The sequence below is a fragment of the Phocoena phocoena genome, chromosome 2, assembly GCF_963924675.1.
Source record: "Phocoena phocoena chromosome 2, mPhoPho1.1, whole genome shotgun sequence".
Lineage (NCBI taxonomy): Eukaryota > Metazoa > Chordata > Mammalia > Artiodactyla > Phocoenidae > Phocoena > Phocoena phocoena.
The window spans coordinates 157,207,270-157,233,137 of record NC_089220.1 but is presented as its reverse complement, the minus strand read 5'-3'; the positions used below and the strand labels follow the sequence as shown (position 1 = coordinate 157,233,137).

The 25,868-nt window shown below is 43.7% G+C and overlaps 1 protein-coding gene across 12 annotated transcripts in view; it reads right to left on the bottom strand.

The window, feature by feature from the left end:
* Positions 1 to 1,424: 1,424 nt before the first annotated feature.
* CELF2 (CUGBP Elav-like family member 2) overlaps positions 1,425 to 25,868 on the bottom strand; it is an 833,081-nt gene continuing 808,637 nt past the window's right edge. For 2 of the 12 annotated variants that reach the window (XM_065900945.1, XM_065900963.1), the window contains 5 exons: positions 23,370 to 23,489; positions 17,507 to 17,686; positions 12,546 to 12,689; positions 9,036 to 9,207; positions 1,425 to 7,667 (listed from right to left, as the gene is read on the bottom strand). In XM_065900945.1, coding sequence (XP_065757017.1) covers positions 9,080 to 9,207; positions 12,546 to 12,689; positions 17,507 to 17,686; positions 23,370 to 23,489 — 572 coding nt within the window. In that variant the 3' untranslated portion in view covers positions 1,425 to 7,667; positions 9,036 to 9,079. Of the gene's footprint in view, positions 7,668 to 8,851; positions 9,208 to 12,545; positions 12,690 to 17,506; positions 17,705 to 18,011; positions 18,054 to 22,570; positions 22,575 to 23,361; positions 23,490 to 25,868 lie in introns of those variants that run through there. The other 10 variants (XM_065900913.1, XM_065900937.1, XM_065900905.1 and 7 more) reach the window with 9 other exon arrangements.

Below are 25,868 nucleotides of genomic sequence, written 5' to 3'. Positions count from 1 at the left end.
TGCAGAACACATACTATGTCTTTTATATTTTTGTATGCAATATACATATTTATATATTTTTTATTTTTAAAAATATCCTTCAGATGTGGGCAGGCAGAAGTTGGTGCCAGGCAGCTTCACTGCCAGTAGCGAAAGGTTCAAAGAAACGGTGCATTCCCCCTAAAGCAGCTCCCGCCTGAGACCCTTAGACTCTCAAGCTGTGGCTCTGAGCTGGACTCCCAGCACGCAGCCCCCGGCTGGTGAGTTCCGGAGTGGGGGACGATGGAATCGGGGCTGCAGACCTGAGAGCGGAGTATGTCGGTGTTCATCCTTTCTTCCCTGAGGCTCAGAGCTCTTCTTCCCATTATTGCCTCAGATGTGTCCTTTTTCATAAAGAGGATTCTTTCTAGCAATGTGACTGATGCTCAAGGTAAGCCCACCAACTCTTCAACACCCGAGCCCAGTTCATGTAGACCAGTGGTTTTAACCTTTTTTAAAACAGAACCTCTACTCCAACCTCAAACTGCATGGGCTCCAGTAAGCACGTCTATCTCGACCCTTTCATTTTGCTACCCTTGGCTATTTCTCTGATCTCTCACTAGAAGTTTTTGGTTTGATGACAAATATATGAGTAGGAGGTTTGGGGTGGGGGGAGGCAGAGACTGGACGAAGAATTTTGGATTATCTGGGGATTTTCATTAACTGTATCTCCCTGTCCCTCGCTATCAGGGATGACTAAGATTTGTTTTATAAAGGATTAGGATGCCTGTGCCGTTTTGCAAGTAGAAGTTTACGACTTTTTCTTCAAATCAAACATCAAGCAAGAAAAACTAATCTAACATAAAACCTCAAAGCAAAAAAATCTAACAGGAAATGCCATTCTGTTCAGACTTATGGCCTGTAGGAAAAATTTCAAAAATATTCCTTCAAAGGACCAAGCAGCAGGCCTCCCATATAAGCTTTGCAACTGTTACAGGATGTCTCTCACATATAGCTTTGAAATTTTACCCTTCTCATCCTGAGTGATCAAACCCCTTCTCTTGCTTTCGCTCGTTTTGCAGTCCTGAATAGACCCGCCATTGCTCTCCAGCAGGGTACGGTTCTAGTGTCATCTCATTTTGGAAAAACTTTGGTGCAGACCAGCATTATTCTTCGATCTGCCTTTCTTTTTCGTCCCCTTTCTTCTGAGCCTAAAGAGATGGATGGCATTTAGAAAGGCAGTTGGGTTTTCTAGGTTAGGGCAGATTCTGGACGCTTTCCAGGTGTCTTTTGGTGGCGAAGGGACTGCTCTCTTCTGCCGCCCTCAGCGCCTGGGTAGAGATTTGCTAGGGCCACCAGTAAGGGCATGATTTTCCAGATGACTCTCGCTAAAATGCACCAGGAAGAACTTCCCCCCACTCCATTTTGTTTCCAAAGTCAATTTATTGAATATTAAGTCATAAAGCCAGTGATTATAATTTTAATGAAAAATAACCTGTATCACTCAAGACAGAAAAGAACAAAAATGCCCCTTAGAAACACTGCTTTGAAAAATAATGACATTAACTTTACACACAAGAATCCTTTCTTAAGCTTTATTTAAGAAATCGAGTACTATATAGTTCAATATATATAAGACACATCCAGTATTGTGTTCCTGATAGCAAGTGCATAGATTTTGTTAAGATATCATTTTCACTTGATATAAACGTTTCATGGTCACATGAAGATAATATTCCCAGTGATTTTGCCCAAGCATGAGAGGAGAAAACAGAACACAGCAGAAATAGTGAACTACAACAGAGATGAAAAACAAAAACAGCGAATTAGCAGAACAGTCGATTCCTGATAAGTGAATAAGCTGATTGTTTGGTCACAATGTTTTTATTCACTTATCAGGAACGATTCACAGTACGTTAATGTTCACTGTGTTTCCTAGCCTGCCAGCTAAGAGTGCCAGCCCGAGATTGCTCGTAACTGCTGTGGGCTGTGCAGATGTGTGGCTTCCATCAGCAAGGTAAACGTTGACAGGTCTGTCATTTCCCAAGGTGGTCCATGTATGGCAAGCAGATACACCTTGGTGACACTGCAGTGGTGTTTTAAGGAATCAAAAGGGAAAGTGTGAATTTAGGCAGGGACAAACTTTACAGTCTTAAGTGCTTAAGGGAACTAGCATTTTTGTCCCCTTCTTTGGAGAATTGTTGTTTTTGCAAAACAACAAAAAAATCTGGCTTTGTCTTTCCCTTCTTTTACTCATGCTGAGTATTTTGCCTTGTGCCAAATGGTGGACCTATATACTTATATGACTTAAATATTTAAAAAGTAAACACTTGCATCTTGGAAAGAATCGATCACCCTCTTTACCCCCCTTCTCCCCTCCCTCACACCCTCCCCCCCCCCCAAATAATAACATACAAGAAAGAAAAATCACACCCATAGCCGTCTTTTCCCACTAATGTAAGCAGTGGGTTTTCAGAGGCAAACTGATGAAGGCTCTGATGAGATTTAAAGCAGAAGTATTGGCAGGAAGTCAGCTCTCATCTGTGCAGGTTTAGAGCTGGTGGAAGTTACTTCACTGAGGTGTTCGGCCTATGGGGGAAAGAGCCTCCTTCCCTCCGCCTCACCCGGCCCCTCTGTTGTTGAGCCGACTGGAAAAGACAGTCTAGGGGTCAGAGGGGCTGCCGAAACCGGAGGGTGGGGAGCCTGAGCACCTGCAGGGAAAATCTCCTTGGCGGCCAGAGGAAGGCTGCCGGTGCTGGGTGGCCTGAGTTGGACAGAGCTTGTGCGTCTGAAGAGTTGGAGGGAGAGATCAGAGCAGACGTCAGTGGAATCTTGTAAGAGCACTTGGAGAGCAGTCAGATTCCTGAGCAGAAGAGATGGGCAGAAGAGGGAGGAGGGCCTGTGGCTTCAGCTTTCGAGGGCTGTTACAAGGAATGGTTTTCTTCTCTAGTTCTCTTTTTGCTAGCTGGGGTTGGGGCGATCGTGGGGGACAAGGCTTTTTACAAAATATACACTCATTCCGGAAGGAGTGTGTGGATGCATATGGCCTTCTTGGCTTTCATTTGGAAACGGATGGTATAGTGTGAAGACTTGGGCATGAGAAACTTTACCTCTTCCCCCTCCCATCCCACCAGACTGAGTAGAGCTTCCATTTGAGCCCTTGCAAGTATTTCTTTTCTCTTCCACTAGTTTTAATAATTAAAGCTGCTCCTGGATTCAGTTAGCTCTAAAAATAAATAATTTAAATTACTTTTCTATACATATCTATCTATTGATTGATGGCAACGCACAGATTTAAATTTAACACCTTTCACATCTATTCACCAGGTAAGTTAAGTTTATTTTTTCTTCCCTTGAGAGCTCACCTCTTTCTTTTAAAAAATGTGACTGGTTTCTGAGAAGAGTTTGATGGTGATGATATGCCTTTGGACTCGTGGGTAGGCAGAGGAAGCCCCAGCTCTGCTGCTTCCCTTCTGAAGGTTATGCAGCAAAGCAGAGCCATTGTTAATGCGTGTTAAGAACTGCATACACATACCCAAGGGAAGGGGAGAGAGAAAGTGAAACGTACCAGTGTGGTGAGAAGACCAGATCAGGTCTTGGCAAATCCAACTCTGTAGGTGGACCACAGAAATAAGTATAAATCTTGGAAGCAGTGGTTAAAATAGGCTGTTGTACATAAATTAGAGGTGGCTGGTGTGTAGTTTCCCCCCCTTCCCCAAATCAGATATTCACTTAGGTGGAATCGACTGTATCTTATTACACAACATATAGAAAAAAAAACATACGTGAAACAGTGAGGTGTGTAGATGTATCACCAACATATAATGACTACCAACAATACAACACTCAGAGAGAGAAACAAGTATTAGGAAAATGGTTTAATATTGGAGACAGAAGCAAAAAACTGCATCACACAATAACATACGTTACAAAAATAAGTCTGACTGTTTCAACTACACGGTTATGTTCACAATGAGGACAGAAGAATCAGAAAAAACTTTGATCTAAACAGCAAAAAAGCAAACCCCTAAAGTTTTAACTAATACATTTATCCACTTAAAGTGACTGAGTACTTCTAAATCTAATTACCTTATCGTGTAACTGCACAATACAGAATAAAAAGTGAAACTTACCGCTGTATTTTAAGACAAAATTCTAATGCTAGATATAAGCAAAGGGAAAAAAGAAATCGAGCCAAAGTTTTTAATTCTCAAAAGAAAAGCAACTTTCTTTCTGTCAACCAGAAATCAAACTTGAAATCAGTCATTGTCAGGGGGCCCACTAGAGTAAGCCACAAAAATTTCCATTTTTTTTTTTAATCTCCAGTATAAAAAGTTCCACTGGTACAAAATGCATTAAGTACAATCAGTTGTAGAAATAGGAAAGCCTGCGTATTTTTTTTTGGCTCAAATTCCATCAAACAACAAAATCCAAATGCATCAATAAAACAGAAACAATACTCAAATGGTCTTACAGTTTTCCACTAGGTTGCATTAACTTTGGCTTTTCTCAGACAATATTTAAAAACTATTTTGTAATTCTAAACAAAATGATATTATTAATCTACAAACAACAATTCTCACAGCACAAAAAAACACAAATACATTTTTTTGTATGACATTATTCAAAAAGGTAATGAAACTACAGGTTTTTTTAAAATTTTATTTCTTCTTGTTAATTAGCACTTAAGATAATAAAAACAGAAACAGTAAAATGAGTCCAGAGTAGCACAAGCCAAAGAACTATAACCCCTATGGTGAAAGAAAGATGAACTTGTTACACCTTTGAGGACTGCCATTTGATCGCAATTCTCTAATTTAGTTTAAAAATGACTATTGTCTACACTTGATTTTTAAAAAAGCAGTTTCCCTGTGTGTTTGTTTGTTTTTTCTTCTGGCACAGGCCCTTCGCACCCTTGCAGCTTTTTCCTTTTGATATTAAGAGAGAAAGTGAAGAAAAGGACAGCTTGTCTTTGAGGAGGGTTGTCTTTTTAGCAATGAAACATGCCCCCCCCCCCCAAAAAAAAAAAACCACTTTCCCTGTAACAGACAGTCTGTCTTGGTTGCCTGCAGAATAAACACTCAGCTCTAAGTGCCCACCCTGAGCCTCTTGTCAAGTGCACTCAGCTCCCCTGGGGGAGATGCAGGCAGTGGGAGGAGGGCACCGGAGCGCTTCTGGCTTCGGTGAAGAAATGGGAAAAAATGGTTTAAGATTTCTGTATACTTGATAAGAGGTTCTAAATGAGACAGTCTAGGAAATTCAAATGGTGTTGCCTTGTGTTCTTATGGATGTATCTGTGTACCACCATATTATCATCTACACGAGAGAGACAAGTGCGATAACCTCTGTTATTCAGCTGTTTGCTGCAGGAAGTACAAAATAGCCCTCGAAGGATGAAGGAAGGCCCCAGCAGTAGTAAACACGTGTGAGGATAATACAGATCATTTCATTGTAAGTGCATGTGCTATAAGAAGGAAACTTTTTTTTTTTTGCATCACTATTAGAGGCTAGTCCTTTCCATCCCAGGGCTATCACATCCACACACATGTTAAACCAAACAGGGTGGTGAGCGGGGGAAAAGGAGGAAGGAAATGGAGCCAGCAGTTTCTGAACTCCATCAGAGAGACAAAGAAGCTTCCAGAAAGGCAGGAGTGTGTTTTGGGACTGTGGGGATGACTTTGGGGTTTGTCAGGACAGCAAGAGACCTGCTCACATGAAGTGAAAGTCAAAGAAATATGGCGCTTTAGAAAGTGGCAGCAGGAACGGGTGCTAGGTATATTTGGTCAGTAACTGTGATGAACTGAGTTTGCCTTTGATGGTCAGTCCCCTTTAGATGCATTCAATTCAAAAGAAACAAAAAGGCAGGGAAAAGGATTGTCAACTTCTAACTCCAGACACCTGGCTTATTCAGAGGTATCCACTGCACAATGGCTGGTAAGAAACAAAACCAAAAATCCCTCAAAAGACTACCCCATCATCACAAAGCCATTTAACTGGAAGGTATATGAAATTATTCTAAACTGGAACATACCACTAACCTGATCTCAAAAGCATATTGAATTTAAGGTTTATTTAGTTGCTTGACTAGCTACTGTTCCCCTCAGAAGGTTTATCCAGTAACTCTTTTTAAAGTGTTATTTTTTTTTCCTTTCTTTTGGCTCTCAACCAAAGGATAAAGTAGTAGTAAAGACAGAAACAACTCAAAGATATATGCAGAAAAAAAACTCCAAATTAGAAACACCCCGAAACAAATGAAAATGATGACAGCATAAAAAGTTAACATTCCAGATAGCGCTGGGTAGAAAGGGTTAAAAGTTCAAAACTTTCTCACCTTAGAGGTTTCCATATATCATGAAGAAAATACATTGTGAGGTTGCCGTCACAGCATTGATGTTCAGAGTGGTTAAAAAAGTGAGACATGGGCACTTATACAATGTCTTACAAAAAACATCATAGAGAAATAACAAACAATAACAATTTCAGGCAACAAGACCACAGGATAGCAAGTTAACAAACTTTTTAACCTCTTTTTTTGTTGTTTTTTGTTTTTTAAATATTAGGGATTTATACAAAACACATAATAAAATACCCATGTTATCAAATTACTTCTCACAAGAAACACACTGAAGCTCTAGGAAGGAAGTACCTTTGGAATTTGGCACTATATATTTTCACTTTTTTTCTTTAAAAGAAAAAAAAAATCACATTTTGCTGAACACAAACACATCTAAATAGTCCACAAAAAAAAAAAAAAAAGACATCAATGCTTTACAAGCCAACACAAAACTTACTCTGGAATAGGTTTTCTTTTTTCCCTCACATGAAATTTTTTGTAAGCAAACAACTTTTTTTTGAAATTCTTTTTTGTTTTAAGTAAACCAATTCTAAACTTGTCTTATCAACAAAGAACATTAAGACCATAAGACTCATGATGAAACCACAACTTAATTCACAGAAGCACCAACGTTAACACAGTTTACAGTAACCTTTCTCCTGTACATTGAAACAGTATAAAATATAGGTAATTTCATGTGCATTAAACCATGGATTGTCTAACTGTGAGTCAGTTCAGCAAAAGGTGACACAAATAGGTAGCATTTGCCCCAAAACAGGGTAAATATTTTTCTTATACTAATCTACAAAAAGTGGTTCTATATATATATCTTAATGAGAAAGTGAGCCACCTAAAATGGCCTTATCAAAAAACTTTACACTGCCTGAAAAATGTAAAAACTATTACAGACCTCTAGAGACTTAAAATCAGACAGTTTTTTTCTCAAACTGTTTTTGGAAGTAGTCTGTTAGAAACCAACATTCTGTGTCCCTGGACACATATTGCTATTGTTACCAGTGACCGGGAAGAATGCCAATCCCTGTATAATACTTTCAAGTCTGTTTTATGAAAAGAAAAGAAAAAAAAAAAAGAAACATTTTTGCCACAGGTTTTTTCCTATTATTAATTTGTGTAATAATAAATTTCAGTCTTGCATGAATGCAGCAATGTTTTTCACATTGACTTCCCAGAATTCATAGCTAGATGAGGTCACATGCAAATTTCAAAGGTCAAACTAGATCAAAGGTCAGTAGGAGAACCAAATATGATGTGAGGTCAGAAAGACATCAGAAACAATGACGGGACGATGAAACTTTTTTTTGAGACGCCACAGGGACATGCTAGGCAAACGGTGAACTAACGGGCATGAAGATGTCTAGGGAGAAAACAGGGAGAGTAAAAAGTTACACAGAATCTACGCAGCAGCAACAAAATCACTCTTCAGGGTGCAGGAGAAAAACTAATGCAAATTTTAGGTCATTAGGGAGTCTACGAGCCATCCACGTAATTTGCATTTCTTACACTCTTTATCCACAGCACAAAGGAACCCAAGAGAATCCATCCGGAGAGGGAGAGGGGATGGATTCTGGGCGTTTTGGGGTGAGGGGCTGGCAAAGGATGGGGAGAGGGTCCAGTTTCAACGAATGTAACAGATGGGGAAAGTCAGACGACTGAACTGTAAACTAGATAATGGCAGTTACGAACAAAATCATCAGACAGATACAGACACCGAGAGGATAAAGCATGGACTTGAGGCCTAGGGTTCAACGGTGAAAAAAAGCCCATTCCTAGAACGATTCCTCTAGAGACTACTTCAGAAGGATCTGGCTAGCACAGAGAGCTGCTCTTTAGGTACCCAATAAGTTAACAATAGGCAATAAATAACTTCCATTATTTCTGAGGCAGTAAAAATTTTGTACAAAAATAGAAATGCTTTTTTTACAAATAAAATTTACAGGCCTGTGGCTTTCTTTTTATGTAGTATTTATGTATTACTTATTTATTATTAAATTTATCTTTCAAGAAACATCAAGTATTTTCACTCATTTTTAATTTTTAAACCCTGTAGCTTTAAGAAACAGATCTCTAAATCTTTTTTTACATTAATCCTTTCTAAAAACTAAAATAAAACAATAACAAAATAGACGACCAGTGTAATAATCTGACCAATAAATGTCATGTTTCTTTGAACACTAAAATAAAATCCTACTTATTAAAACAAACCAAATGTAGTGGAAAGACATTTTGTATTGTTTTTAAGTGCTTCTCCTGGCTTTTCTCTCGCGCTAGGCCACCGCCTTACCCTCTATGAACAGCTGGCGCCCCTCTGCGGGGTGGGCGCGGGCAGGAGGGGGTGAATTCTCCAGGCAGTGCTCTGGGGCACAGGGTTGGGGGAGGGGGGGTGGGGTGGGTCTCAGAGTTAGAATTGCACGTTAGCCTTTGTTTGCCTTTTAAGTTGTTAAGATGTCATTTATTGTGTATGTGTTTTTCTTTAAAAAAGCAAAAAACAAAAAAGGTAAAAGGAGATTCAAATTGCAAAACAAAGGAGAATACAGTGGTACAAGTGGAGGAGGAGTTTACTCGATAGAAACAAGGTAGCCGAGTTTATGGCGAACTGGGTAGGGGGCCTGGGAGGGGGTAATGGAGGCCTTATTGTAAAAATAACCGTCTCTCTTGGTAAAAGTTGGCAATGTGGTCCTCCTCTGCCTTTCCTGTTGAGCCCAGGCTGGCTCGTGGGACTTACCCTAAGAAAGCTAAAATAAGAGCAGGGAGCCTCTGGGGTTAGGATCAGTAAGGTTTGCTGTCGTTTTTGGAGCGCTTCAGCTGGACCTTCAAGCGTTTCATGCCAATCTGAAAGCCATTCATAGCCTGGATAGCAGCTTGCGCAGACACGGGATTGTCGTAGCTAACAAAACCTGGAAGACACAAGCAGAGGGAGGGCGGGAATCAAGATGGAGAGGCAGGGGAGCAAAGGAGGGTGGCTGCAGATGCTAGGTGACACGTGCCCAGCCTGCGGTCTCGGGTCAGCTCTACTCAATTCACGGACTACAGGTCATGTTTTAGGGGCAACACTGGAAACATCCACTGAGAAGCGGTGGAGAAGCTGGCTGGACGGCTAACTTGCTATCCTCTGCAGAAGGCTAAAATCTCAAACATTGAGTCAATTTAGTCTGTTTACTGATTTCAGTCAAACCTGTTTGTGTTTAAAGTCCCTTAGAATCCCGAACGAGCCTCCAATACATCAGTAAGTGCTGCTCCTAGAAGCAGTGGTACAAATATTCTAGGTCTCCAGGGGCCCCCAGAGGCTCACATGCCCCAACCAGGTGAGGTTTAAAAGCAGGATAATTGAGGGAAGGGCTGCATAACCGGTATGCCGCCCAAGACCCTGACTGTTTCCATTCCAATTCTCCATGTATACAGGACGGGGTCAGTTGGTGAATTAACTCTAGAATAATCTGTACTTCATTTTTACCACTTGGAGCTGTTACTGAGAGGAACCTAGGGGCCCAGGGGAAATGCTGTGCCCGTTCTCCTTATCTCAACCTCCATTTTCAAAGCTCCCGTGAATTCAGCGGAATGGAAATTGCTACCTTGTATCCCCAGCTGTCCTGGAGAATAAACAGCCTAAACAGCTCAGGGCTTCACAGCCATCCTGACGTACTTCCCCCACCACCTTTCTCTGTACCAACACTCAGACGCTTCTGAGGACCACCCAGGCTCTGCCAAAACCCAGAAACAGAATTCTGACCACATGGTTTTGTTTCAGCACTGGGGGCAGGGATTACATGCAAAAGTTTCTTAAGTGTTGTCCCTACTTACTTTTGTTGTTTGTTGAAAGCAAGTTATACTGATTAGATTTCAGCTCTGACCATCCACTGTTCAGAAGGTTTTATACCAAGTTCTCCATCTATCTACTATTAAAGTATAAAGCTAAGGAGAACATTCCTTTACAAATTAGAGGAGGAAGAAAGGGACATAAATATACCTTTAGCAGAGTTCTCAGCTGATAAAAATAGGCATACAGTATAAGCAGAATAGCTTCTCATAGGCTGCCTGTATGCAAAATGGTGGTTTAAATTTTTATTAAATTTAAATTCCCAATAAATGTGATCTTGAATCTAAGATTTTTGCTGATTTTCTCCTTTCCTTCTACATCTTATCCAGAGATAGCAAGATGATTGAAGAATGGAAATGGGTCAAGGGCAAAGTGGATAACAAAACCTGGCCAAGAGCTTAGGATGAAGAATAGGGTACCACGTTATAACCAGCAAACCTGGGACCCCAGGAAGTTAGGCTGTCTCACCGAGACGCCTACATATGGGATGTTACAGCTTTTTAATAAAAACTGAAAACATAGTGCATAACACTAAATACAACTGTCTGTCTGATGCATTATTACGAACACAGTGGTGAAGTAGTTTGGGGGCTGATATAATCTCTTTTCTAGACGGTAAATATTTTCTCAAAATCAAACCATGAACTACAATCCTTTTTCTAATCGCCAGATAAGCTCAGGACATTGTTTAGCGATGAAGACTATAAATGTCTGGCTCGCAAGCCTTGTTCAGGGAAGCTCCCAATGGGGAGCCCTTACTGAGACATGCACACAGCCTATGTAACAACTTACTTTCCATTTCGCTCTCTCGTGAACCATTACAAGGGCGTTTATATACCTGTAATGGGTTCAGGCTAACAGCCTTTCCACTTGGATAGAAACAGTGACTTGAAATGGCTGACACGCTAATTCCCCCAACAACAGAGGCTTCAGACTTTCCTGGGTGACAGCACGGAAATCAGAAGGACGTCACGCGAGTGGAGTTTCAGAAGCCAGAGCACTCTCTTCAGACTGGCCACCCGTCGCCAGTCAGCCGGGCGCCAAGTCTGAGTTTGTGCCTCTGCAGGAGCCATCCCCACCTTTCCTTTTCACCGTGCCCACTTCTGTTTGTTCTCCTCTGCCCAGATCTGTTCTACTTTATTTTGTTTTGTGCTCCTCTTAGCACCTATGACCAATGTGAGTCATTAAATCGGAGGAGTGATTAAAGCAAATGTTACATCTCAAACTGGGCCAGAACTTGCCAAGTTAGAAGTATATACTCTGAACATTCTAGCCTCTAAACTACTTTGGGGAACACAAAATAAAACAAGAACTAGATTTAATGAATGTTCTCCTCCTCTGTAACACATTAGGGCATGCAGTGAGCCTGCCGTACTCTCTCAGGGAGCGAAAACGCCCCAGGGAGCCAGAGTCCAGGCTGCTTGAGGAAGGAGACCGTGACAGCTCGGGCCACCGAGGAGCTGGGATGTCCAGTGTTCTGAGAACACCTGCATCTCCTGCGCTCTCCACCCACTCAGGCAGCCACTGCGGATCCCAGCATCCCAGCACACCACAGCACTTCATGTCACCATGAGCTAAACCAGCCACCGTCCCTGGGCTCCCGGAGCTGCTGTGTTGGGCGTGGCCTGAGCACACCCCTACTGTGAAGGTGTGTGCATTGATGAGTGTGTTTTTATGTACATCCAGATGCTGAACGATGAGCCCCCAGTACAGTGTGCTGCCTACACCCACAGGGTCTGAGTCCTGGTGGACCTGGAAGGGTATGGAGTTTGTGGCAAAGTGTCTGCAGTGCCATTCTGTATCAGGAGTCTCAACTACACTACAGTCTGTAAACTCCTTCCATCCGGTGAAGCCTGTGGTTCAAACTGGGGGCCCAAAGAGACTGTTGCTGGTCAACTATGGAAGGTGATTAGTTATAGGCAGTAAGGCCCTTGAGTATAGAGCACTACCTACTACTATACAGGCATTTAATTTCCCAGATCTGTCCTTTCTCCCAGGTCTTTTCTGCCTTTTTGATGAGATGACTTGACCCAGTCTGCTTACATGGACCCAGACGACCTGGAACCACCACACACACTGAAGGCCCTGTCCCGGCATCTAAAATACTGGCCATTACATTTGCCTTCCCATGACCCCTTGCTGGCCGTGCACTGTGTGTTCTAGCTGGGTTCTCTCGCATACCAAAGGGCCATTACATTTGCCTTCCCATGACCCCTTGCTGGCCGTGCACTGTGTGTTCTAGCTGGGTTCTCTCGCATACCAAAGGGCCATTACATTTGCCTTCCCATGACCCCTTGCTGGCCGTGCACTGTGTGTTCTAGCTGGCTTCTCTCGCATACGAAAGGGCCATTACATTTGCCTTCCCATGACCCCTTGCTGGCCGTGCACTGTGTGTTCTAGCTGGCTTCTCTCGCATACCAAAGCACTTGCTCAGATTGGTCTGTTTGTCAATGAAGACTTTAGCAGAGATAACATTTCCAAAAGGCATGAACATCTGCAGGATGTCCTGGTCTCCAAACTCCTGTGGAAGGTGGTAAATAAAGAGGTTTGCACCCTCTGGACCTAAAGAGGGGGAAAAAAAAAAAATCAGAGTAAGGTATTCTGCACTTCTTAGTTCCCAAAGCCTCTTCTCAGGAATGCTTTAACAACAGATGGGCTAAGCACGTGGCTTTCCCTCATACAGAGATGGATACAAGTCCAGTGCTGGTATGTCTTTTAGGACAGCAGTCGTCCTTCACATTTTCCTGACTTCCAAAGAGACACCGGTTAAGAATGGCTTCCTTTTCATCTATAAGCTGTGGGTCACGTTTGCTTACTGCGCGTGAGCACGTATCTTCAGTCTTCCCGGGCGTGAAGGTGGCAGACGAGGGGGAGAGTCGGGGAGGAGAATGCAGGCGTGGGTTTTTCCCACGTGGCCATGTTTTCTAGTACGTAGTATATATTCTCTCTTGGATACAGGGTCCTGTGTATTCTAAGCAAACTGCAGCGATTGAGAAGTAATGAATGTAGCAGTAGTGCTGCTTGGATTTCTCAATCATTTACCTAATTATCCATCCAGTTCTGATTTGGCAGATCTCTTAACACACAGTCTAATAATCATCTTTCTTAGAAATGACTGGCAATGAGTCAAGGCGGGAAAAAGTAGGTGCCAGAGTTTCACAACTGTGATCGGAATGACACCACTGGGAATCAGCCTTGCAGACTGAGCGCATGAGGTGCACAAGCTGGTCAGGGACTAAGCGAAGCCTGGTTCTTGGCTCTCCACCATAACTTCCAGAAATACAAGGAACGAGGACAGAGTAGGGGCGATCTTAGCTACACCAGACAGGACAGCACTCTTAAGTTCCTTTCCATTTCATTCTCCCATCTCTCTAGCCACCTGCAGGAGAACCAGCTGCAGCTTAAAGGAAGCAGAAAGGAGGGAAACCCAGTGATTACAGCAGGTCATCACCTTCTAATATGTAACAGGTGAGAATGCTTTCCAGGTCAGAGGGTGCTTGGGGGAGTTGTAGGTCCTTCCCCAGATGGTTCTGGGGAGGCCCCAGGGCTGGACGCCTCTAGGATGTTCTGGGCATGGTGTCTGGGAGGGAAGGGAGCTCATAAAACTGGTGAAGTAGCCAAGCACCCGGTTCACGGGGCCTTGACTGACTCTCGCAGGAGAGGAACCAGGACTGCCTGCTCCACTGGGAAGCCCCAGGGGCTGGGGGGTGAGTGTCTGTTTGTATGGGCCGAAGAGAAGGAGAACTGGGGTAGAAAGAACTTCGTAAAAATAAAAGGAATAAACATCTTTGCAAAGAAAAGTCAAACCAAGTTTCTTTCCACACACACAAACACACACAATCATAAAAGAAAAAAGTATTCTAATGAATGGGACTTTTCACAAGGAAATCTTCTTGAGGCAAATTTCTGAAGCCACAGAGATGAAGCATTTCTTTCTTATTTAAGTGTTAACATGGCCACTTTAATTTTCCGTATTGCTCACAATTTCCAGGGGCATAGCCATGTTCCAGTGCAAGAGACAGTTTGTATTTAAAGGGGCACAATTACAGAGTTAGGTCCCCAGATGTTTCTTTGTTTAAAAAAAAAAAAGACAACTCGTAAACAGTCAAAACTTAGTATGAATAGATGCAAAGCCAAAACACTGGAGGTGGGTGTTATGAGGGCCACCATGCGTGTGCGTCCCCTGCAGTTTGTCTATCAGGCAGATCTGGTACTGCCCATACTGGATATGCCTTCTAAATAGAAGGTCCAAATGCACAAATGAGGATTAATGGGGCCCAATGGGAATTGTGAAGTCAGCTCACCTCCTGAAGCCTGGGGAGAAAATGCAATTTTAATGCGCTGTGACAGATTACTGGCCATGCCTGGGTAGTCCTGGCCTTCTCGAAAGCAGTGCATTCTGAACGTACCCAGGCCAGACAGGGGACTAAGAAAATGGGAAGAAGGTAAACCCAAGGAGGCTGTCTTTTTCCTCATCACCAAGAAATACTTGGATTTTGCAAACTGCCGAAGTCATTAACACTAAAATGAGAAAAAGGTGACTTGGTGTGGAAAACCTCTTAATATTCAGTAAAGGAGGCTACTGCCATAGACACCAAGGGTAAAGAAACAGTTTTTTGAGGATCCAACCTAGGTATCTTCCTTCTGTCTCCCTTCAGTAAAAACCTGCTGACCAACCACACATTCCTCAGGCCTCTAGTATACGCGACTAACTTGCTAGAGCTCGTTCAGTTGTATCCTTGGTCCCAGCTGGCTGGGTGTTCACGTTCATATTTCTCATGGGGCACCTGATGTAGCAGAAAGCACTGGGGGTGTCTGTATCAGACCGCCAGTTGGGATCTGGAGGCTCTACCTAATGCTGTGTGTGTGACATGACTCCTGCAAACACAGGGAGATGGGAAGGGTGTGAAAGAGCTCAGAGGATATTTAGGAATGGCAGGAAACGTGGCCAGCTTGCCTGAATTTAGATCTGTAGGGATGCCATAACCCTTCAGAAGATTTAGCTGGGGAAAATATTAAAACCATTTCTTTACAAGGCCAGACTGGTTCACTTTCCAGTCGGAAAATATATACCAGGGTACACGACTAAATACATCAAATTGACTCAACTTTCTTGATTAAAGAACAGAACTAAGGAGTAGAAAATCTAAAACTGTATTTAGTAGTGGAATACATCATGGGGTCTTTCCTTTGCTTCTCGGTATGACCTGCCTTTTAAATTATGTTTTACTTAAGCTAATGTTAAGATGGCTTAAACTTCTTAGCACAGGTTAACAGGGTGAGAAGAAGGTGATCAGAAGAGACATACGAGAAGATGGAAGATGATTTAAAAAGACCTGAACAAACCTAAAACACCATCAAGCACTAACCCATGCTGCTGGTAGCCCACATACCTAAATATAAATGATCTGGAGCGGGCAGTATTTATCTTGAACTATTTTACATTAATCCCAGAGGATTAATTATTGCACAAGCAGCGCCTAAAACTTAAGGGATAGAAATTTAGGGCAGTGAGCTGGTGTGAAGCAACTTCCGGGCCCGGACTTTCTCCTTAAGCTACTGACTCTCGAGTCTGCTGGTGACAGATGTTTTCTCAGTGACCCGGGTTATATGGTTTGCTGTGAGGCCCTGCTGGGTGAGGGAGAAGTGACCAACACTCTCTAAGACGCACGTGGGGGAACTGGCTTTTACGGTCTCTCCTGAGGACACGGTTATCTGACAGGATCCCTCCTACCACCCTCATTTGTCACCATGGTAGTCAGACCTCAGACACAGGGACCTCAATACAGGCTTTCCTTTGGGAAGCCAAGGTATTTATGACATGGGGTCTCCACACGCCTGGGGAAAATGCAGTTGTCTGAACAGTTGTGCAAGTTTTAAAAAAATCAACAATAACAGTCACAGCTGAGAGGAAAGAGAAAGTTGAAAGAATGAAACTCAGATTTTCAACTATCTTCCTTTTTTTTGTTTTGCGGTACGCGGGCCTCTCACTGTTGTGGCCTCTCCCGTTGCGGAGCACAGGCTCCGGACGCGCAGGCTCAGCGGCCATGGCTCACGGGCCCAGCCACTCTGCGGCATGTGGGATCCTCCCGGACCGGGGCACGAACCCACGTCCCCTGCATCGGCAGGCGGACTCTCAACCACTGCGCCACCAGGGAAGCCCATGTTTTTGTTTTTTTAAAGAAAGATATTTTTCTGTTTATATGTAACAGCATTAAAAATGGAAGATAGGGCTTCCCTGGTGGCGCAGTGGTTGGGAGTCCGCCTGCCGATGCAGGGGACACGGGCTCCGGGAAGATCCCACATGCTGCGGAGCGGCTGGGCCCGTGAGCCATGGCCGCTGAGCCTGTGCTCCGCAACGGGAGAGGCCAAAACAGTGAGAGGCCCGCGTACCGCAAAACAAAAAAACCCCCCCCAAAAAACCAAAAACACATGAGTATCTTTAAAGCTGTGTCCCTTTTACTATTCCCAACTTAAAAAGAAAAACCCTTCTATTTCTTAAAGGACACCATGTTTAAAGTCAAAATATTCAGACAAAAACCAGTCTGGAACTATGGGGTGAGGATATAGGAGAAGGGAAATAAATTTTAAAAACATCTTCGCTTCTTCCCTACTTCCCTATTCTAACTTCTTGTGTTCAAAACAAGTCAGAAAGAGAATAAATATCACAGTGAAGATTCTGCTTTAAAAGCAATTTCAATCAAGGAGGAAGGAGCCAAAAGGAGGAAAGAAAGACACAAGCCCTCCCTACTGGGGCCAGCTCATTAACTGCTTTATAATTAGCCTTCATTTATTCTTAGCATTCACTTCCTGATGTTTATTTTGCCTTACCGGGCAGAGAAGCAAGGCAATCAATCACTTATTAGCTTCCCCAGAAGACCCCTGATTAAACCAAGACTGAGTCAAACCTAAGAGTGGATTTTTTCATTAACCTGGAAACCATCGCGGACTAAGAGGTGAGCCCCACCATCACGGGGGACGTGGACTGCGGGAAAGCTGGGCCGAGCCCACAGGGGGCTGCATCGACCCACCCCTTCCTCTAACGAGGAGTTTGTATAGAAGGGGAGAAATGAGAGGTGGCCCTGCTGATTCGGGAGAGGGTGCTCCGCACAATTTTTCGATGGCAGCAATCACTAGGTAATTGCGTATGGCGCACAGAGGGTGAGGACTCCACCTGAACAGGGAGAGGAACAGTAAAGCTAAATACGACAGGAAAGAAGACTGAAAGGGCCTGTCAGATTTCTTTACGAAAAACCAAACGAACATGAGTAGGAGAAATAAAACAACTGCTTTCTCTCAGGACAGTGGCTCGGTGGAAGTTCCTTGGAGCTCTGCTCTGGGGGCGAACGCTGCCCTCTGGCCCGGGCCCAGGCACGTACCTTCCTTCTGGCTGCCGGCCGCGCTCTGCTGCTGCAGCAGGCTCTGGCTGTACAGCGTGGGCAGCGCCGCGGCCGCGTACTGCTGGATCCCTGAGTAGGCCTGGGTGAGGGCGTCCATGGTGCCCGCCGTGCCATTCGTCAAGCCCGTGGCGCCAAGTCCTCCATTCAGAGCCGCCATACCTGAGAGCATTTGAGCAACTTTACAAAAAACCCAACAATAGAGAAGAGAAACAGCACTTTTCATTAGTGCTTTCCAAAGGAAGTTAGAGAATCATTTGACACAAGTACGACAGCAAGTGCATGCAGCGAGCACACCAGTTACACCAACAAGAACTTACAGACAAAACTATGAAGTGACAAATTGTAATAACGGCAGACACACAGACGACCACCGCAAGCCCCTGAGCAACGGTAAGCCTCACTCCCTAGGCCAGTGACGGAACTCACCAAGGCACTACAGAGAGCCAGTGCATCTGAGCTCCAGCAGTGCACTGCTGGCAAGGACTGGGGTTCTCTTTCTGAAGTAGCAGCTTTCTGCCGCTTAGAGCTTGAGAGCATGTAAAAAACCACTAGTGGCAGAGGCCTGCGACATCTGTACACTTAAGCCACTTACTGGGCTCTCTGAGGAGCCGTGGGATGGCCCCAGGGTTCGAGGGGGAAGGACAGGATTGAAACTGCTCTCCCTTAAGCTATCTGATGAGGAAATGGCAGAGAGCATGAGCTCTGTACCCAATAAACCAGTGAATCACCAGTTCCGCTGACCGGCTTCCTCAACAGCTGAAGGATGCTGTCAGGGACGAGGACCTTAGGGAGAGACTCTCTGACGATGAAGAATTAAAGGTGCAGGAAAAATGTGGCTCCCTCCCCTCGGTGTAGCTAACTGAAGCTGCTTGTTCAGTATGAAAGGCTAGAAACGGGATGGGGCTGTTCTCAGCAGCAAACAGACGCACACACAGACACACACACAGACACACACGCCTGAATATTAATCAGTCCCCGTGGAACTGGGGTTTCCGCCAATGAGAGCACCCCATGCCATGTTTTTCAGTCAACTGAAGTGACCCCATGTCTGAAAAGCTGGATCTTGGCTATTAACCCATGTGAACTGGATGACGGCCAGCACACTTTTTTGACTTTTTTCCTTGTCTCCTGGCTGCCCTTTTGCTCTATTATGGTTGTTGACTGTGTCACTTTTTCCCTGAATATGAGTCAAAACAAGTAATACTTTATAGAGTGTGAACTTTTCTATAAACTCAGGAAATGGAAGAGGTGACATCATAATTGCCTTGAGTTCCCTTTATGATGAAGACTTTTTTTAAAAAAGATATGTTTATGGGAAGAACTTAGTGAAAACATTAATGAAAATCTTGAAAGAATTAGGGCTATTAAGGATGTTAAAATAGCAAAGGTGGTTAACTGAAAAAAATTGTTAAGTCTAATGAGAATAGAGGACAACTAAGAGAAGGGTGCTTAGAAATTATACAGAGGAATCAAATATCAGAATCACCTCAACACTCCCATCCATGTTTTTGCTTGCCATCCGCAGGACACAGGGGAGGGGGCAGTGAGCTACTTACTCCATCATGCTTCTGTTCTTCTGACACCTTCATCTCTTAGATTAAAAGGACTACACAAGATAGGATAGAGGGATCTCATGGAGCCTCAGGTCTGGTGTTCTCCCTGGGGGGCTTGAGGGGACAGAAATGGGCCTTGGGTGACGTTTGGGGTGGGGCTGGAGTGTCAAGGAAAACCTGGGGGCCATGAACGTGGAAAGCCAGCTTCCTGAAAAGGAAAGTGATTTCAAGCAGTTGTAGCCGATACCAACTAAGCTCAAAAGGTGGTGGCCAGCAGAGGTGCTGCTGACGTTGCTTGAAGTTTCTTATTATGAAGGAGTCTATTCTAATTTTTTCTGAGGTGTGTGTTTACCACGGCCAAGGTAGAACAGGTGATTGATTACCAGGTAGAATCTTAAAAACCATCAAAGGAAGTTTTCAACTTTTGAGAGTTATTCCTATCAATGATCTAATGTCATTCTGTATTAAACAGTCATTATACTGAAGGTAACACTTGTCAGTTCAGCTGCTGGTACTTGATTCCATCTAAACACTTCGGACAATCGAAACAGAGGTTTGAAGAAGGTTAGTTGAATCAAATGCTTCCCCTTAAAAGAACAGGGCTTTCTTCGAAAAGGCCAAATGGATTGGCAAACCTCAACGAGGGAGGGAAGGTCTTTGCAAATAGTCTAGCAGTGAAGTTAGTGCGCAGCCAGACTACCGCGTGCTTTAACTGAACCGCTCTCCCAGGTCCTCCCTGATGGAGTCCCGGGGAGCTGTGAGACTATCGAGTAAACCTGTGAAAATGACCTAGAAGGACCCCCCCGTAAAGACGAGCATGTACGTCTGGCGTGGCCAGCATGAAGATGATGCTGAAAAAAAGAGTCGGTGGCGGAGTGCCACGAGCCAACTACAGTTATCCGCACACCCCTCGGCCAGGCTTTATACCAAATAAAGGGCAAAAGTGAGGAATGTATTAATATATTCTCATAGATTTGTATGTATTTGCTGGGATAAATTTTCTTTGGTATAGATGGGATATATTCTTCTAAGCTGCAAGCTGATAATGAGGACTGAGGTCTAAGAAATGTCTAAAATCAGGGTGGGTGAATATGAATATATACAATTAGTGGCACTTGTACTCATGCCTGTGTTAGTTAATAATATGGTCACAAGTGTATGTGACGTTGTATGTGCTTGTGTATGTACCTAACTACATGTACCTTTATATATTCCAATAATACAGATTTAAACTAATTTCACAAGGCATACCAAGGGCGACAAGCCACCGCAACACTATGCCCAAAGCATCGCATCTTCTCTCTCCTTTACATAAAACATTCCATAAACATTACTCACCAGGCCTTTGTGGCTGGTGATATGCAGATAATCACAACTTTAAACACTACGTGGTAAACCATTTGGAAGAATTAGCTCATTTAAAAAAGGAAAAATAAGGATGTCACTTGACATACATTTAAGCACAAAATCAGATACAGATTCCTGGGTGGATATAACTGCAAAAAATATTTTCTTCGTCTTCGTTCAGCTATTAGTGTACGAAACCTGCCTGGAGAACCCTCAACTAATCCAGAAGGGAAAGCTCTGTTAGTGAATTGCCCACATTCCTTCCTTCTGATCTTGCTGTTTTCCACTTTTAAGCTTTAGAGCGCTGTCCTTTTTTTAGTCCCTCCTTCTATGAGCATATAAGGAAGAACAAGGGTATGAAGCTCAAACAGTCTGGTTCAGCTACTTGTCTACCATCTGAAGCTTTACCTTGTGGGGAGCTGAGAGGCCCACTGGCAGGGAAGGCAGTCAGATTCTCCCAGGATGAGTTTGGGAATTAACTGGATTCCATCTACCTGCTTTTCTCCATGGCTCCTTCGTCCATGGAAAAGAGGTGGCTTTACTCAGAAAACCAGAAAACTCTCCTTACGGTAGCAAGTAATGGCTCCTGGGTGGAGGAAACGGTGATGATATGGAAGTTGTGGCCAACTATTTGTCAAGCTGCCTCTGTCCAGGTAACCGTTTGTTGACTACCTTCTTATCCAGTAGGACAGGTAGCATCATCATGTCTGTTAAGGAAGAACGGTTTGAAAGAGGACACTCTGTATTAGAAGGTTTTCTCTCGGTATTTGAGAAAGCAAATCTTAGCTCCAAGCCAGTGCCGGGATTGTTAAATAGCTCTGATAGTAATTTACCCAGTCAGAAGGAATGTATTTTTCTTTGTGCATGACTTTTGGTTTGATTAAACATCTTTCTGGTTCATACTGTCTAGTAGGGGTTTATTTGAAACTAGAAACAGTCTTAATTTCCCCATGACCTATATGTACTTACATTAACCCAATGGTAAAGAATTTAAAAAACAAAACAATTTAAGGCTGTTTTTCTTGCCAGGAGCAAAACTGGAATAACACAGGTCCCACACAGGAACTACTCACGGTCTCTCTGCCATTCAACACAGTCCCTCTCCAGTCGCTCATGATAACGATGGGAAAATCCCCACAAAGGACAACAGAACAGGATGGAGAGAGGCGGGACCACACAGACAACACACAGCAGTCATGAGCACGTGCTGAGGAGGACAGCCATTCCCACTGGCCTGTTACTGTGCAGACCAAGGACAGGCAGGCGATCAAATCAAATTCCTTGTTTTAGGGGAACTAGGTCCTGGGGCAAGAGAAGCAGCATGAAGGGATGTGTGCAAACACACGTCTGCAACCGAGGGGAAGGACAAGTGAGTTGGAGCGTCTGCAGAACAAGGTCAGAAACAGGAGGCAAGGCCATGAGGGCTGCTGGCAGGAGGGCAGCTGGAGGCAGCTTCACTGGAGTAAAACATTCTGCTGTCACGCGGCCACCACTTCATTCAACACGTGCTTGCTAATCAACAGCTATCTGGTCGGGAAGGAAAGAAATCTTTTTCTTGTCTGCTCTTTTTGGCCTTTGGTCAGATAAAACTCAGTCCAAGGTTATGACTGCTTTCCCCAAAGCGTCGGAATAAAAGGATTTAATAAAACCGCAACACGTTTCCTACCTCTAAATGTACGACTTATCCTCTTATCTGGATTATAAAAGTTAGTCTTCATTTGGATGAGTTCTAGGTGCTTCTTTACCAAACAAATTGCAAGGTATTCTTTTGGGATTTGAAGATATAGAATTATTGGGGTGGTTTTTTTTTTTTTTTTGCTTTTAAAAACACAACTGCTTGATCACCCTTTAAAAACTGTACACTTAGTCGATCATGGTTTAAAATAGGGCAACTTGCCAAGGACCCTTTTCTTAATGCTTAAAATGGTCAGAGGCTGGGTTGCCCAGTAGGTAATTAGGTCCCTGAGTCAGGCTGTCATGGTCCTTCTGGATGTGGCTATTCTCAGGCACAGGGTAGGGATGTGGGCCCAAGCTGAGGGAAAGGCAACTGAGGTGTCCCTTCTGTGGACCGAGGACCTTCCCCAATTGGAGGGGCCAAGGCTAAGCTCGAGCCTCAGATATGACTCATCCTCTGGCCGGGCACTATTCTCCCCCTAGATCTAGAATGCCGGAAATGGGTAGGCTGTGTAAACAACTTTGAGTGCTTTGGTGAGTCTGTATGTTTCAGAGCTAAGTAATTCTGTAAGCAATTTGCCTCATTCTGCTTCAACCTGCGTTAGCTGGAACGGGGCCCTTAGGAGATGCACTGCTATAGGGTGACCCCTGACTCCGGGGGCTTGATAAAGACTCTGGACGGTACCTCGGGGGCAGCTCCTCGCCACTCAGCCTTGTTCTGCTTCCCAAGGCCTCATTTCTCCTCCTGTATAATCGCCATGAACCTTTGGGTTTTAGAGCTGGAGGGGACCCTTAAGATCATCTGATCCAGAACTTTCAATTTTCAGATGGGACCCTGAAGTCCGGTTGTGGGCAGTGACTGGCCTCAGATTCCTGCAGGTGACTGGGAGCTGGCCCCATGCATCCTGATTTCTAGCCCATTGATTTTTCTTTTATAACACACTTCCTCCCCTCCGATGAAGGGAACCAAACTAGAATCAAACCAAAGCCCTCGAAACCTGCAGATACCTGTCAACCACAGAGACCTATGGTTAAATACACAGTCTACACATTACAAAAGACTTCGGGTGGTGAGGGTGGGGTATTTCTGGAGACAAAACAGAGGTAGGCAGCGTACGCCTGTCAAAACACGTGCTTCTGCTCCTCCATCCCAAGCTTTAGCTCTCCCCGTGACGTAACCTTTTAGGTCGTCTCTGGCTGACCACTGTCTGTGGGGAATCTGGGGGGAGGCTGTCCACCAGAGCAGCAGATGCTCACTGCGATGGTACCTGCTAGTGCATTAATGTTGTTCAGTCCGACAGTGGCCCCTGCCAGTCCTTGCAGAGTCCCGAGAGAGGTCAGAGAATTCATGGCCGCACCAGCAGTGGAGTTGGGGGTTGAAGCAGCCACTGCAAAACAAAAGACAGACAGGGAACCCGGGAGAGAAAGCACAGGATGAGTGAAAGCCAGATGGCCCGGGAAGTAGTCTGTCCCCATCACAGCAGACAGAGCCAGGGAGCCTTCAACCATGGGCAGTCTGGGAGTTGCGCTTAGGTTTTGGTGTGAAAGACGTGGGGTTGTCCTTGTGGCAACTGTGACAATGAGATCTGGTGAAAAAAAAAGCATCACAGATCTGTTGTGCCAGCCAGCGAACATGTACATTGCTGGTTAGTAGGGGACAGTTCCACGATAGGAAGCCCGTCCTCCTGGGTGGTGGGTCTTTCACCAGCTGCACCTTGGAAGCCTCTGAACAAATGACCCGCACAAAAAAAGGGGGAGGGAAGGAGGAGTAAAATGGCGTTTCTTGGCTTTCATGTTGCTTATGCTTCAGACTTGGCATTTTCTCAATGAAGCTCAAAAAAAAAAAAAATTCCTGGGTTTGACAGACGACTTCAGGACCCAGGTAGTGGTGCTTATAGAAGCGGAGAGTGATAGGAGATAAAACCATTTTGGTCCAAACTCTCCTTCCCCTCCCCCCCTCCCCCTTTAAATAACCGCTTTATTGGGATATAATTCATGTTATAAAATTGACTCCTTGAAAGTATACAATCTACTGATTTCAGTATAGTCACAGAGTTGTACAACCAGCACCACTAAGGTTATAACATTTTTATGACCCTCTAAAGAAACCCATACTCGTTAGCACTCATTCTACATTCTCCCCTCTCCCTTGACACTGCCAACCACTGACCTACTTTCCGTCTCTGTGGATTTGCTTAGTCTGGATATGTCATATAAATGGAATCATAAAATATGTCATCTTTTGCACCTGGCTTCTTTCACTCAGCAAAATGGGTTCAAGGTTCGTCCCCGTTGTAGCACGTGTCAGTACTTTATCCCTTTTTATTGCTGAATAATATTCCATTCTGTGGAAACACTCCACTTTGTTTATTCATTCATCGGTTGTGGACATTTTGATTGTCTCCACTTTGGGGCTATTATGGATAATGCTGCTGTGAACATCTGTACACAAGTTTCTGGGCAGACATATGTCTTCAGTTCTCTTGAGGACATACTTAGGAGTGGGACTGCTGGGTCATATGATAAATCTATGTTTACCATTTTGAGGAAATACTAAAATGTTCTCCAAAGTTGCTGTCCTCTCTAATCCCTTTTACACTTACAATGTAAATAACATTTCAGGTTATCTTACATTTGTATAGCTTGATAGTCCGCTGACTTTTTTCACATGTATTATCTCACTTTATCCCAGTGATAGACGTAAAAGCTAAGCGAAACTGACCACTGATAGAAGTGGCGCTTGAGCCACTTCTAGCTGTGGAATCATTGTGAGCATGTGAACTTCCTTCCTTCTAGGATGGCCGGGAACTTCAGTCCATCCTGCTGGAATGTTCCTGCCCAGATGGAGCTCATTCCTGCTGTGCTTTCAGAAACGACACGGTATTGCTTGCAATGCACCTTGCTTGGGATTCCTTCTGGGTGAGCCTATAGATCAAATGCCTGAGAAATGAATTCCCCACCTTGCCACATTTCTGCCCATGTATGGCATTAGCTTCTGACTCCTCAAAATGTGTACGTATTTTCTTTCTCTTTTAAAAGTAAAATTATACATAATCAAGTCAATGTTTCTATAGTCCTTTTGTGTTATGAAACTTTTCAAGTACACACAAAAGGAGACGATAGTGACAAATTCCTTCAAACTCATATCCAGATTCTAGAATATTTGAGAACCACGCTACTTCCTACTTCCATCTTATCCCTACATACTTCAGTATGCAACTCTAAAAATTGAGGACATTTTCTTTTAAAACCCCAAACCACTATTCTCTTTCCTCTTGAATCAGTTTTATTAAGGTTATAGCTTTCTAGGAATTTATATGTATCACTGAAGTTTCTGAATTTATATTGGTATAAAATTACTCACAATTTCTTCTTAATAAATTTTAAAAATCAGGAGCATTTACATTTAAGTCCCATTTCTTTGTCTGCTTGATCTGTCGGTTACTGAGGGAAGCACGTGAAAATCTCCACTATGGTGATGCCAATTACTCCATGCAAATATGTAAATTTGGGGGAATACCTCTTGAAGCTACTTTACAACTTCCACAGATGTTTGTAGATCACTGTATCTTCTGTTGAAATAAACTTTTTGTGGTGACCTCTTCATTTCTAGTTTTACCTTGAGGTCTGTTTTATATGATGTTAAAAAAAAGTAGTGCCAGCCCTTCTTTTGTTATTTGCATGGTATATCTTCTGCCATCTTTTTATTTTTGTCTGTTTATATTTTAGCTCTATCTCATAATCAGTATGTAAACAGGTTTTCAAAA